Source organism: Panthera pardus, unplaced genomic scaffold (assembly GCF_024362965.1).
Source record: "Panthera pardus isolate Hobbes unplaced genomic scaffold, ASM2436296v1 HiC_scaffold_16, whole genome shotgun sequence".
NCBI classification, from domain to species: domain Eukaryota; kingdom Metazoa; phylum Chordata; class Mammalia; order Carnivora; family Felidae; genus Panthera; species Panthera pardus.
The window spans coordinates 45907225-45920159 of NW_026526721.1; the positions used below are offsets into that span (position 1 = coordinate 45907225).

Below are 12935 nucleotides of genomic sequence, written 5' to 3' on the forward strand. Positions count from 1 at the left end.
TTGGGGTCCCTGGTTGGCTCAGTCAATTGAGTATCCGACTTCAGCTCAGGTCATGATCTTATGGTTCGTGGGTTCAAGCCCCATGTCGGGCTCTGTGCTTACAGCTCAGAGCCTGGAGCTCCTTGTTTCTAAATCTGTTAGTTCCTGTACATTTTTTTGAACTGAAATAATTTCATTTTCCATTACCTCAATTCCCCAAATTACTTTTCATATATTATAGTAATAGTAGTAAATAAAATTAAATGCGTTCTGGTTAGTGTATGGCTTTATTTCAACTACTTTCTTCCAGTTTTCTTTTAATACAATCTTAGTGAATGTTCTTTTTACATTTATGGCATTTCATTTCAGGGGTCATCCAGTAACAATATGGATACTAAGAATGCAACAATGTTGACAAAATTTGTTCTCACAGGAATCACGTATCAACCAGAGTGGCAAATCCCTCTGTTTCTGATGTTCTTGGTGATATACATAACCACTATTGTGGGAAACCTTGGACTAACTGCTCTCATCTACAATGACCCCCACCTTCACATTCCCATGTACTTTCTCCTTGGGAGTTTAGCCTTTGTGGATGCTTGGATATCATCTACAGTGACCCCAAAGATGCTGGTCAACTTCCTAGCCAAGAGTAAGATGATAACTCTCTCTGAATGTGTGACACAATTGTTTTCCTTTGCATTTGGTGCCACCACAGAATGTTTTCTCTTGGCAACAATGGCATATGATCGCTATGTAGCCATATGCAAACCATTACTTTATCCGGTAATTATGACCTATAGACTTTGCATCTGGCTGTTAGTTTCATCATTTGTAAGTGGATTTATTCATTCTATAGTTCATATAGGTTTTTTATTTAGATTAACCTTTTGTAATTCTAACATAATATATCATTTTTACTGTGACATCATGCCATTGTTTAAGATTTCCTGTACTGATCCTTCAATTAATATTCTGATGATTTTTATTTTCTCTGGGTCAATACAGGTATTTACCATTCTGATTGTTCTGGTTTCTTATACACTTATTCTTTTTATGATCTTAAAAAAGAAGTCTCTGCAAGGCATAAAAAAAGCCTTCTCCACCTGTGGAGCCCATCTCTTATCTGTTTCTTTATACTATGGCCCTCTTCTATTCATGTATGTGCACCCAGGATCCGCACAATCACGTGATCAGGATATGATGGACTCTCTATTTTACACTGTCATAATTCCTTTGTTAAATCCAATTATCTACAGTCTAAGAAATAAAAAAGTCATAGATTCACTAAGAAAAATGTTAAACAGAAATGTTTAGATCTCATACTATTATCTATTTTTTATTAAAACCATCACAAAATTATGCAGATTGGAGTGGCTCTGTATGGGTTAGTATGCAAAGACTTTGCAATTGTAATTGCCTAGTGTTTAATGGTTTATTAAACGTGTTCATTTCATGCTAGAATAACTGAAACATAGACAAAAATATTTTATTCTGTATTGTATACTATACTCTTTATTATAGTTTCATAAAATCATTAAGTACTATAATCATATAGTTTTTCTGAACAGGTCTTCATTATGATGATTTGATACTTATACAGCCATATAGCCTGGAGGCTCATCTAAATTTAACTCTAGAGTGGAGGCATGTTTGTGTTTGAACAGAGACAAATCCCAGAAATTCTGCTAGCCATCAAAAGATCTTTCATTCCACTTCATTTGGGGCATGATGAATTTCACTTCATGTGGGGATTCAACTCTCATATCACTGAGGGATCAAAAGAAACAGGGGAGCAATGAGGAAAATATGAGAAGGGAGTTAAAACAGGGAAGGTCGAGCCAAGTTGTAAGAGATGCTCTTAGCCTAGGTTGCACCTATGAGAAACTGGATGGGGGAATTTGCCTCTCACTGTCTAGGATGCTTTCTATAGGCCCTTTCTAGCTGTGTTTGTATGTTGCAGGGTAATCTGAAAAGTTTCACTAATTCATAAAGCTAAGAGAGGAGACTGTTAAATTTAAGTGGGATGGTCATGGAGAAGAAAAGGAAATGGTCAATCTTCCTAGAATTTTTTTTAAAGAATGAAGGTATAAGATAAATAAATCAGTAACATGTATTTTTTTTAATGCATTGTTGACACGTGGGCTTCAAATGCATGTTTCCAAAATTCAGATAACGTTAAGATAATATGATGTCAGAGCACCAACTTGGTGGCTGGGAAAGACAAGAAAATGAACTAGATTTTGGATGTTTTCTGTCTTAAGAGTTTTTAAATATTAGGTTCCTTCTACTCCATACTGAAAGTGTAATAAGTGTCCTATCTTCAAGTCCACTCCTGCTCTTCCTTTCTCAACACTGAAGTTCCATAAACATTCTTACTGATACCACTAATGCCCTGACCCTGCTTCTGTGTTTTGCAATACTCTGCTTATCTTTTACATCCCATTGATACTATTACTTCTAGAACATAGCCACCAGGTTATTCTTCATAAAAAACTCTGATTAAATCATATCCCTTTTCAATAACTTTTAATGGGTTGTCATTATTACCAGATTATACATAAATACAGTATATATGTAGATCTGTATATATACACATGTGTAAGTTTATCTGTTCATGTGTATGTCTAGATTATATATATATTTTTTCCATATATTTACATCCATTTACTCCTTCTCTCTCTCTCTCTCTCTCTCTCTCTCTCTCTCTCTCTCTCTCTCTCTCTGTCTCTCTAGGTTCCTCACCCTGGTTTACTCACCTTGGCATTATTTGAGGTCCTTACAAATAAAACCTTAGTTAACTCTGAAGTCTCTCCCTCTACAATTCTCCCTATTCTCCTGTGTTATACCCAAAAAATGAGTTGCAGAAAGCTTTCTAACGACTCTTTACTCTTTCAAGTACATGCTTTTGCTAATACAGGTCTCTCAACAGAGAAAGGACACAGAGAAATGGTACCTTTTCTTCAAGATCTATGGCAAATGTTACAGCTTTTATGATGCATTTCCAGATTATCTTGAAGAGACTAGTAATACTTGAAACATTTAGTTTACACATTTGAATCATTTAGCAGTGTATTCTTCTTAGGTCATACTTGGCCTTGTATGATATTTATTTGGGGGCTACAAGCTTTTTAAAATTATTATTATAAATTAGATGTCCTAGTCTCTTTATCTTACACACAAGGTCCTAAATAAGTATTTGTAGACTATATGTAAAAGTGAATTAAATTTGAGAGCACAAACACAAAGAATGCAGTAAGAGAGCATCACTCATTTTCAGTCTTGCAATGAGTCCTGACTTATCACTGGCTGATTACCAGGCCTGGGGCAGCTGCTGCAGCCAGCTCACCTTCCTGTTTCTTTAATGATGATCTCAAATATGACACACCTAAAGTGAATTATTCTTGTTCTTGTTGCTAGGTAGGATTGGCTCCTGGGATAGACTTTGACAAAATATCAGGGAGAAGCTATTTAATTTGATGTTTGGTTTGAACATTTGTTTAGCTTAAAAGATATTTTAAAATACAGAAGCATTCAAAAAATATAATTATTCTATAATCTGGGGGTCTGTATCATAAGATTAGACCAGGTCATCCACTCCTGAGGGATATCCCCAAGCCATAGGAAGGAGAGTAGTGGATAACAGTCAAGCTGTTTTTATGCTTTTCCCTGAGAAAAATCCATGTTATTGCATATTTCTGTAGTTGTAAAATTTTTTTGTTGTTGTATAATTGTCTCAGTGTACTGATAGCTTCCTTTAATTGTCATGAGCTTTACTTGTTCATTCACTATCACGACCCAATGACTAGCCTGATAATATAATAATTAGCATCTACTGCCATCATAACAGTCCAGTTCCCTAAGTATTTTCCTTGAGTGAGAAGGTTCACATCAAGCTGAGTATATAAGTGCAGGACGCTGTCAAGTCTTGCTTTAGGTTTTATGAGTATGGGACAAAAAGTTGGGGGCTTCTCAAAGCTCAAACTTCCTCTGCAGCCTCCTCTTGTGCATGTCTGGCCTATGGATTCTTCTGTTCTAGTCTGACCTTTGGTGCAATATGAATTACTCTATGCCTTCCAGAAATTCACCAAAATACCTAGACCATTGATGTGACCCCATTCTCTGTTACAGATATTTCTATTTTCCTACTTCATTTTTGTCATTTCAGTGCCATGTTGGGAAAGAGGTAAAATATACACCTGTGCAAAAACAAACAAACAAAAACAAAAAACAAACCCACAGTTTGAACAAGATATGCTGCTTATTTCTTTTAAAAGAAACTATAGAAGGAGGAGTTAAGATGGTGGAATATAAGAGGGATCCCAGGCTTGTCTCACTTCTCCAGCATAAGTAGATCAACATCAAATCATTTTTTAAAATTTATTTATTTTGAGAGAGAGAGCACATGTGAGCAGGGGAGGGGCAGAGAGAAAGGGGGAGAGAGAATCCCAAGCAGGCTCTATGCTGTCAGGCAGAGCCCAATGCAGGGCTCAATCCCTTGAATCTGTGAGACCAAGACTTGAGCCAAAATCAAGTGTCCAACACTCAGCTGAATGAGCCACCCAGACACCCCAGCATTAAATCATTTTGTAAGATTTTTTTTTTATTTGAGAGAGAAAGAGAGAGAGCAGGGGAGAGGGGCACAGGGAGAGAGAGAGAGAGAATCTTCATCAGGCTCCCAATGTAGGGCTCGATCCCATGACCATGCAACTGTGACCTGAGCCAAAATCCAAAGTCAGACACTCAACTGACTGAGTCACCCAGGAGCCCCAACATCAAATCATTGAACACCTAGGGAATCAATGTGAGGGTTAAGAGAACAATCTGTATAATCTGAGGGAGAGAACATGGTAGGTATGCGGTGTGGAGAGGGGAAATAGGGGAAAGAAAAGCTTTGGTGCTGCAGAGGGATGGGAGCCCTTTTCACAGAGAGGAGAGAGAGAAGGGGAGAGAGAGCAGTGTGTTGAGTTAGTGCAAGAAAAGCACTCCCCCTGAAAGTAGCTAGAGAGAAAGAAATTTACCATACACTCCAAGCTGCAGCTGCTCTGCAGATGTATGACTGTTTTCTGGGACAAACTGGCACCGGCCACAGTGCAGCGAGACCCTTCCCCAGAGGATCAGCATGGGCCCAAGCAGTGGGGGATCTCTGAGGGTGGAGGTTTTGAAATACAGCTGTGAGTGAAATAAAACACAGGAGGGTGGTGCTACCTTGCAGGTGCACAGCTCAGGCACAGACCAGGGTAAAGGCAGAGATTTAACAGAAGCCAGGAAAATAAGAGGGGTGCCTGCACTCTATGAGGGTGTAAACATTCCACTCCAGAGACCAGAGAGTGGGGTGAAGACATTTTCACCACTAGCCCAACAGTACTGATCTACCTCAGTGAGCTAAACAGCGCCACCTTTACACCAAACCCCTGTCCCCCTGCACCCTCCAAGCCATTCTCCACTAGAGCAAGTCGGCATGAGAATCAAATCTGCAGGTTCCTCCAGAAGAAGACCCCCACAAACCCCTTCCATGTGCTACCATCTACTGATCATAGATTGCTGCAAAGTTTCAGCTCTAGGGGAAACTGGATCTAGCTTCCTTTGGATTTTTGTTTGTTTGTTTACTTTTTTTTTTTTTTTTTTTTGCTTCTGTTTTTGTTTTTGTTTTTTGTGGATACAGAAAGAGTAAATTTTTTTCTTTTATCTTATTTTTTTTAATTTTTTCTCTTTTTTTTCCTATTTTCCTATGAAGCTTCTCTTAAAAGCAGACCAAAACACATCTAGGACTTAGCTTCCTTCACTTACTTTTTGTTTAAATTTCTGTTTTATTATTTTTTCTGCAAAATAGCAAGACAGAGAAATTCATGACAAAAGAACGAACAGGAAGAAATGAAAGCCAGGGATTTAATCAATACAGATATAAGAAAGATGTCAGACTAAAATTTAAAACAATTGTAATGATTCTAGCTGGGCTTGAAAAAAGCATAGAAGACACTAGAGAATCTTTTACTGCAGGGATAAAAGAGCTAAAATCTAGTCAAGCCAAAACTAAAAATGTTATAACCGATATGCAAACCCAAATGAATGCCATGACAGTGAGAATGCCATGACTCATAGGAATGAGTTAGTGATATAGAAGACACAATTATGGAAAATAATGCAGCTGAAAAGAAGAAGGAAACAAGATAATGGACCATGAAGGTAGACTTAGGGAACTCAGCAACTTTTAAAACGGAATAACATTTGCATAATAGGAGTACTGAATGAAGTGAGAAACAATGGGGTAGAAGGTTTATGTGAGAAAATTAGAGCTCAAAACTTCCCTAATCTGGAGAAGGACACAGACATAAATCCAAGAAGCACAGAGAACTCCCACTAAATTCAACAAAAGCCGACCATTGCCAAGGCATATCATAGTCAAATTTACAAAATAGACATGGAAAGAATCCTGAAAGTAGCAAGGGAGAAAAATCCTTAACCAACAAGGGAAGATAGATCAGATTAACAGATCTTTTCATAGAAACTTGGTAGGCCAAGAAAAGAGGTAGGATATATTAAATGTGTTCAATGGGGGAAATATGCAGCCAAGAATACTCTATCCAGCAAAGCTGCCATTCAAAATAAAAAGAAAGATAAAGAGTTTCCCAAACAAAAACTAAAGGAGTTCGCGACCACTAACCCAGCCCAGCAAGAAATATTAAAGGGGACTCTTTGAGTGGGGGAAAAAAAGACCAAAAGCGACAAAGACTAGAAAGGAACAGAGAACATCATCAGAAACAAAAGTTTACAGGTAACACATGGCATAAAACTCCTATCTTTCAATGATCACCCTGAATGTAAGTGGACTAAATGCTCCCATCAAACAACATAAGGTATAAGAATTATTAAAAAACAAAACAAAAAACAAAAAAAACCCCAAGACCCATCTATATGCTACCTACAGGAAACTCATTTTAGACCTTAAGATATTGGCAGATTGAAAGTGAGAGGATGGAGAAAAATCTATCATGCTAATGGAGGCCAAGAAACCCAGAGTGCTTACACTTATATCAGACAAACTAGATTTTATCCAAAGACTATAACAGAAGATGAAGAAGGGCATTATGTCATAATTAAGGAGTCTACATATATATTAACAAATCTAATAATTGAAAATACACCCCCAACTTTAGAGCACCCAAATATAGAAATCAATTAATAACAAACATAAATAAACTCATTGACAATAATACAATAATAGTAGGAGACTTTAATATCCCAATTACAACAATGGACAGATCATCTAAGCAGAAAGTCAACAAGGAAACAATGGCTTGGAATGACACACTGGACGGATGAACTTCACGGATATATTCAGAACATTCCATACTAAAGCAGCAGAATACACATTCTTTTTGAGTGCACACAGAACATTCTCCAGAATAGATCACATACTGAGGCCACAAATCAGACCTCAAGAGTACAAAAAGATTGAGATGATACCATGCATATTTTCAGACCAGAATGCTATGAAACTTGAAGTCAACCACCAAAAAAAAAAAAAAAAAAAAATTCCAAAAGACCACAAATATGTGGAGGTCAAAAACATCCTACTAAAGAATGAAAGGGTTAACCAGAAAATTAAAGAGGAAATTAAAAAGTACATAGAAGCAAATGAAACTGAAAACACGATAGTCCAAAATATTTGGGATGCAGCAAAGACAGTCCTAAGAGGGAAGTATATTGTACTGCAGGCCTATCTCAAGAAGCAAGAAGGTCTCCAGTACACAACCTAATCTGCCACCTAAAGGAGCTGGAAAAGGAAAGCAAATAAAGCCTAATGCCAGCAGAAGAAGGGAAATAATAAATATTAGAGAAGAAACAAATGAAATAGAAACAAAAAAACCCAATAGAACAGATCAACAAAACTAAGAGCTGATTCTTTGAAAGAATTAATAAAATTGATAAACCCCTAGCCAGATGTATCAAAAAGAAAGGAAAAAGGACCAGAATAAATAAAACCACAAATCAAAGAGGAGAGAGCACAACGAACACCACAGAAATACAAATAATTTTAAGAGAATACCATGAAAACTTACATGTGAACAAACTGGGCAATAAGGAAGAAATGGATAAATTCCTAGAACATACAAACTACCAAAGCTGAAACAGGAAGAAAAAGAAAATTTGGAACAGACCCATAACCAGCAAAGAAATTGAAACAGTAATCAAAAATATCCCAACAAACAAAAGAGTCCAAGGCCAGATGGCCCACCAGGGGAATCCAACCAGACCTTTAAAGAAGAGTTAATACCTATTTTCTCAAACTGGTCCAAAACATAGAACTAGAAGGAAAATTCCCAAACTCATTCTAAGAGGCCAGCATTACCTTGATTCCAAAACCACACAAAGACCTCAATGAAAACGAAAATAACAGGCCAATATCCCTGATGAACATGGATGCAAAAATTCTCAAGAAGATACTAGCAAACTGAATATAATAGCACATTAAAAGAATTATTTATTACAATCAAGTGGGATTTATTCCTGGAGTGCAGGGGTGTTTCAGAGTTCACAAATCAATCAATGTGATACACCACATTAACAAAAGAAAAGATAAGAACCATATGATCCTCTTAATAGATGCAGAAAAAGCATCTGACAAAGTACAGCATCCATTCTTGATACAACCCTCAACAAAGTAGGTTTAGAGGAAACACACCTCAACATCATAAAGGCCATTAAAGGAAAACCCACAGCCAATATCATCCTCAATGGGGAAAAACTGAGACCTTTTCCCCTAAGGTCAGGAATATGAAGGGATGTCCACTCTTACCACTGTTGTTCAACATAGTGTTGAGAGTCCTAGCCTCAGCAATCAGACAACAAAAAGAAAGAAAAGGCAATTTGGATACTTGTCAAGGAAGAATTCAAACCTTCACTATTTTCAGACAACATGATACTCTACGTAGAAAACCCAAAAGACTCCACCAAAAAATTGCCAGAACCAATACATGAATTCAGCAAAGTCGCAGGATATAAAATCAATGCAGGAATCTATTGCATTCCTGTACGCCAATAATTAGACAGCTAAAAAAAATAAAGGAATTGACTCCATTTGGAATTGCACCATGAACAACTAGATACCTAGGAATAAACCTACGAAAGAGGTAAAAGATCAAGAACACTTATGAAAAAAATTGAAGAGAACGTAAAGAAATGGAAAAGCAGTCCATGCTCATGGACTGGAAGAACAAACATTGTCAAAATGTCCATACTACCCAAAGCATCTACACATCTAATGAAATCCCCATCAGCATTTTTCACAGAGCTAGAACAAACAATCCTAATATTTGTATGAAACCACAAAAGACCCCAAACAGCCAAAGCAACTCTGAAAAAGAGAAACATAGCTGGAGGCATCTGTATTCTGGACTTCAAGCTATATTACAAACCTTTAGTCATCAAGACAGTATGGTACTGGCATGACAACAGACACATAGGTCAATGGAACAGAACTGAAAACCCAGAAATGAATCCACAACTATATTTTCAACTAATTTTTGACAAAGTAGGAAAGAATATCGAATGGAAAAAGAGTCTCTTCAACAGACGGTGTTGGGAAAACTGGACAGTGACATGCAGAACAATGAAAGTAGAACACTTTCATAATGGATTTAAAAAAATTAAATGTGGCATAGGAAACCATCAAATTCCTAGAGGAGAACACAGGCAGCAACCTCTTTGACATCAGCTGGAGCAACTTCTTACTAGACGTGTCTCTGGAAGCAAGGGAAACAAAAGCAAAAATAAACTGTTGGGACTTCATCAAAATAAAAAGCTTCTGCACGGTGAAAGAAACTATGGATAAAACTAAAAGTGAGCCTACAGAAGGGGAGAGGATATTTGCAAATGACATATCTGATGAAGGGTTAGTATCCAAAAATCTATAAATAACTTATCAAACTCAATACCCAAAATACAAATAATCCAGTTAAGAAATGGGCAGAAGTCACGAATAGACACTTTTCCAAAGAAGATATCATGATGGCTGAGACACATGAAAAGATGTTCAATATCACTCATCATCAGGGAAATACAAATCAAAACTAGAGTGAGATACCACCTCACACCTGTCAGAATGGCTAAAATTAACAACACAAGAAACAACAGGTGTTGGCAAGGATATAGAGAAAGGGGAACCTTCTTGTACTGATGGTGGAAATATAAACTGGTGCAGCCACTCAGGAGAAAGGTTTGAAGTTCCTCAGAAAATTAAAATAGAAGTAGCCTATGATTCAGCAATTGCGCTACTGGGTATTTACTCAAAGGATAAAAAAAAAATACAGAATCAAATGGGGACAAGCACCCTGATGTTTATAGCAGCATTATCAATAATAACCAAACTATGGAGAGAGCCTCTAATGTCCACCAATTGATGAATGGAAAAAGAAGAATGGTATGTGTATGTGTATACATATGTGTGTATGTGTGTGTGTGTTTATATATGTAGAGGTAATTAAATTATGTCATCATAAGGGTGGGACCTTCATGATGTGATTAGTGTCCTTATAAAAAGAGAAAGAAAGAAGAGAGGTCTATCTCTACATGAGTACTCACCCAGGAAATGACATGTAAGCATACTGAGAAGGCAACTGTATAAGCCAAGAAGCAGGATCTCATCATGTACCATATTGCTTGCACCTTAATCTTGAATTTCCCATCCTCTAGAACTGTAAGAAATGTCTGTTGTTTAAGTTACCCAGTGTTCGATATTTTTATAGCAAACAAACTAAAACAACTGCTGTTTTAACATAATCAGAGAAACAAAATTGTTATATCAAGATATTTAGAGGCCAATCAAAATGGAGCTTTCCACATACCTTCTATTTCCTATTTAAATAGCCCTATGTAAATATTTTACAAGTTTCCACTCTCTGTATTCTACTTTCTTTGTTTTAGACAGGTAGTTATAGATTTCAATAGAACATCTATTGTCAAGGTGAAGAACTGGGAATATATTTTTTTAAGTTTATTTATTTTGAGACAGAGAGAGAGAGAAAGAGAGAGAAAGAGAGAGAGAGAGAGAGAGAGAGAGAGAGAGAGAGCGCACAAGTGGAGGAGGGGCAGAGAGAGAGAGAATCCCAAGCAGGCTCCATGCTGTCAGTGTGGAACCTGATGTGGGGCTCAAACCCACGAACCATCAAAGATCACGACCTGAGCTGAAGCTAAGAGTTGGATGCTTAACTGACTGAGCTGCACAGGTGTCCTGAACTGTGGATATTTTTATAACTTTTTCTTGGGAACAATGACGGACAGTGATGGTAGACAATTAAAACCCCACTGCTTCATTTCAATAAGGTTAATAGGAGGGAAATCTGTCCATTAGAAAAATTTGTCAAGTTGAATCGACTTTTGTACAATCATTCTCAAATAATTTCATCTTTAAGATATTCCACTTACTGTAATAATGTGATGTTTATCTCTTCTGAGGAGATACCCTTTAAGTGAGACTTATTTGACAGCAATAATTAATGATTTTATATTTCCTGTATTTTGAAATAGGAAGGAATTTACTAAAGGTACAATGAGTGTTAAAAGAGATTTCAAGATGTCTGAGGTTGTAAATCGAAACAAAAACCAATACCCAAAACAAACAAAAAAACTGATACCCAACTATACAATTTTTACCTACCTACTTGAAATGTAAATACCCAAATAAGTTATAAAAAGGTGGGAAGAAAACATATCATGCAAATATTAGAAAAAAATATCAGTATCAACCAACTTGATATTATTGACGTTATTGAACACTTCACCAAACAGCAGCAGAATACATAACATTTTAAAAAGTACACAATTAATATCTATCAAGACATAATAAATTACTGAATTGGATATGTTACTTATGTGTACTTTTTTTTTGCTTGAAATATTCCATTGCATTCCACTCTCCCTTGAAATAAATTACATTGGAGAGATATTTTAAAGCATGGAAGGACATTTTTAATTTGTTATGCCAATTTTTTCTTAAGAAAGAATCTCAAACTCACTATCCTCACTGGAGAAAAAATTACTGACTAAAGCCAGACAATTTATGCCTCCCCAAAGAATTTACTTTTACCAGAGATCAATGCCCTAAAACAAAGGAGTAAAGTTCTAACATCTACTTATTTTTGAGAGACAGAGAGAGAGAGAGCATGAGGAGGGGAGGGGCAGAAAGAGAGAGGGAGACACAGAATCCGAAGCAGGTTCCAGGCTCCGAGCTGTCAGCACAGAGCCTGATGAGGGGCTCAAAACCACAAACCGTGAGATCATGACCGGAGCCAAAGTTGGACGTTTAACTGACTGTCACCCAGGCGCCCCAGGAGTAAAGTTCTTATACTCTTTTTTTTGGTTTCTTTCTTTCTTTTCTTATCCTTTTCTTCCCTTTATTTCCTTTTCTTTATTTTCTCCCTTCCCTTCTTCTTTGCTTTCGTCTAGTTTCCTCCTTATAGTGAGCTATTAAAAAACTGACAAATTTTTTAAAAATTGAAGTCTTTTGAAGCATAATTAAAATACAAAACCTATTGGTTTCCAATGATTTTCTTTATGTAGATTTACTGATAACTAGCATTTTATATATGGATTAGATCTTCCAATTTGACAAACTCATGTAACATTTAAAAAAATTTCTTTAACGTTTACTCATTTTTGAGAGACAGGGACAGAGCATGAGCAGGGGAGGGGCAGAGAGGGAGGGAGACCCAGAATCCAAAGCAGGCTCCAGGCTCTGAGCTGTCAGCACAGAGCCCTACATGGAGCTAGAACTCATGAACTGTGAGATCATGACCTGAGCTGAAGTCAGACACTTAATAGACTGAGCCACTCAGGTGCCCCAACTCATGTAACATTTGTAAAGCAAAATAGGGCAGATGCCCCCTTTGTCTCACAGCGCAAGTGAATAAGCAGGCTCAGTATGACACGAGTGGGGCAGCAGATACCCTCCATGT

At 37.0% G+C, this 12935-nt stretch overlaps 1 protein-coding gene across 1 annotated transcript; it reads left to right on the forward strand.

Moving 5' to 3' along the window:
- Positions 1–366: 366 nt before the first annotated feature.
- LOC109266256 (olfactory receptor 5H2-like) lies at positions 367–1296 on the forward strand. The gene has a single exon (XM_019448100.2). The coding sequence runs from the start codon at positions 367–369 to the stop codon at positions 1294–1296; it is 930 nt and encodes a 309-aa protein (XP_019303645.2).
- The last annotated feature ends 11639 nt before the right edge of the window (positions 1297–12935 follow it).

Bases quoted from the DNA above. Each gene is read 5' to 3' on its own strand.
- LOC109266256 (XM_019448100.2), top strand. From the start codon at position 367: ATGGATACTAAGAATGCAACAATGTTGACAAAATTTGTTCTCACAGGA.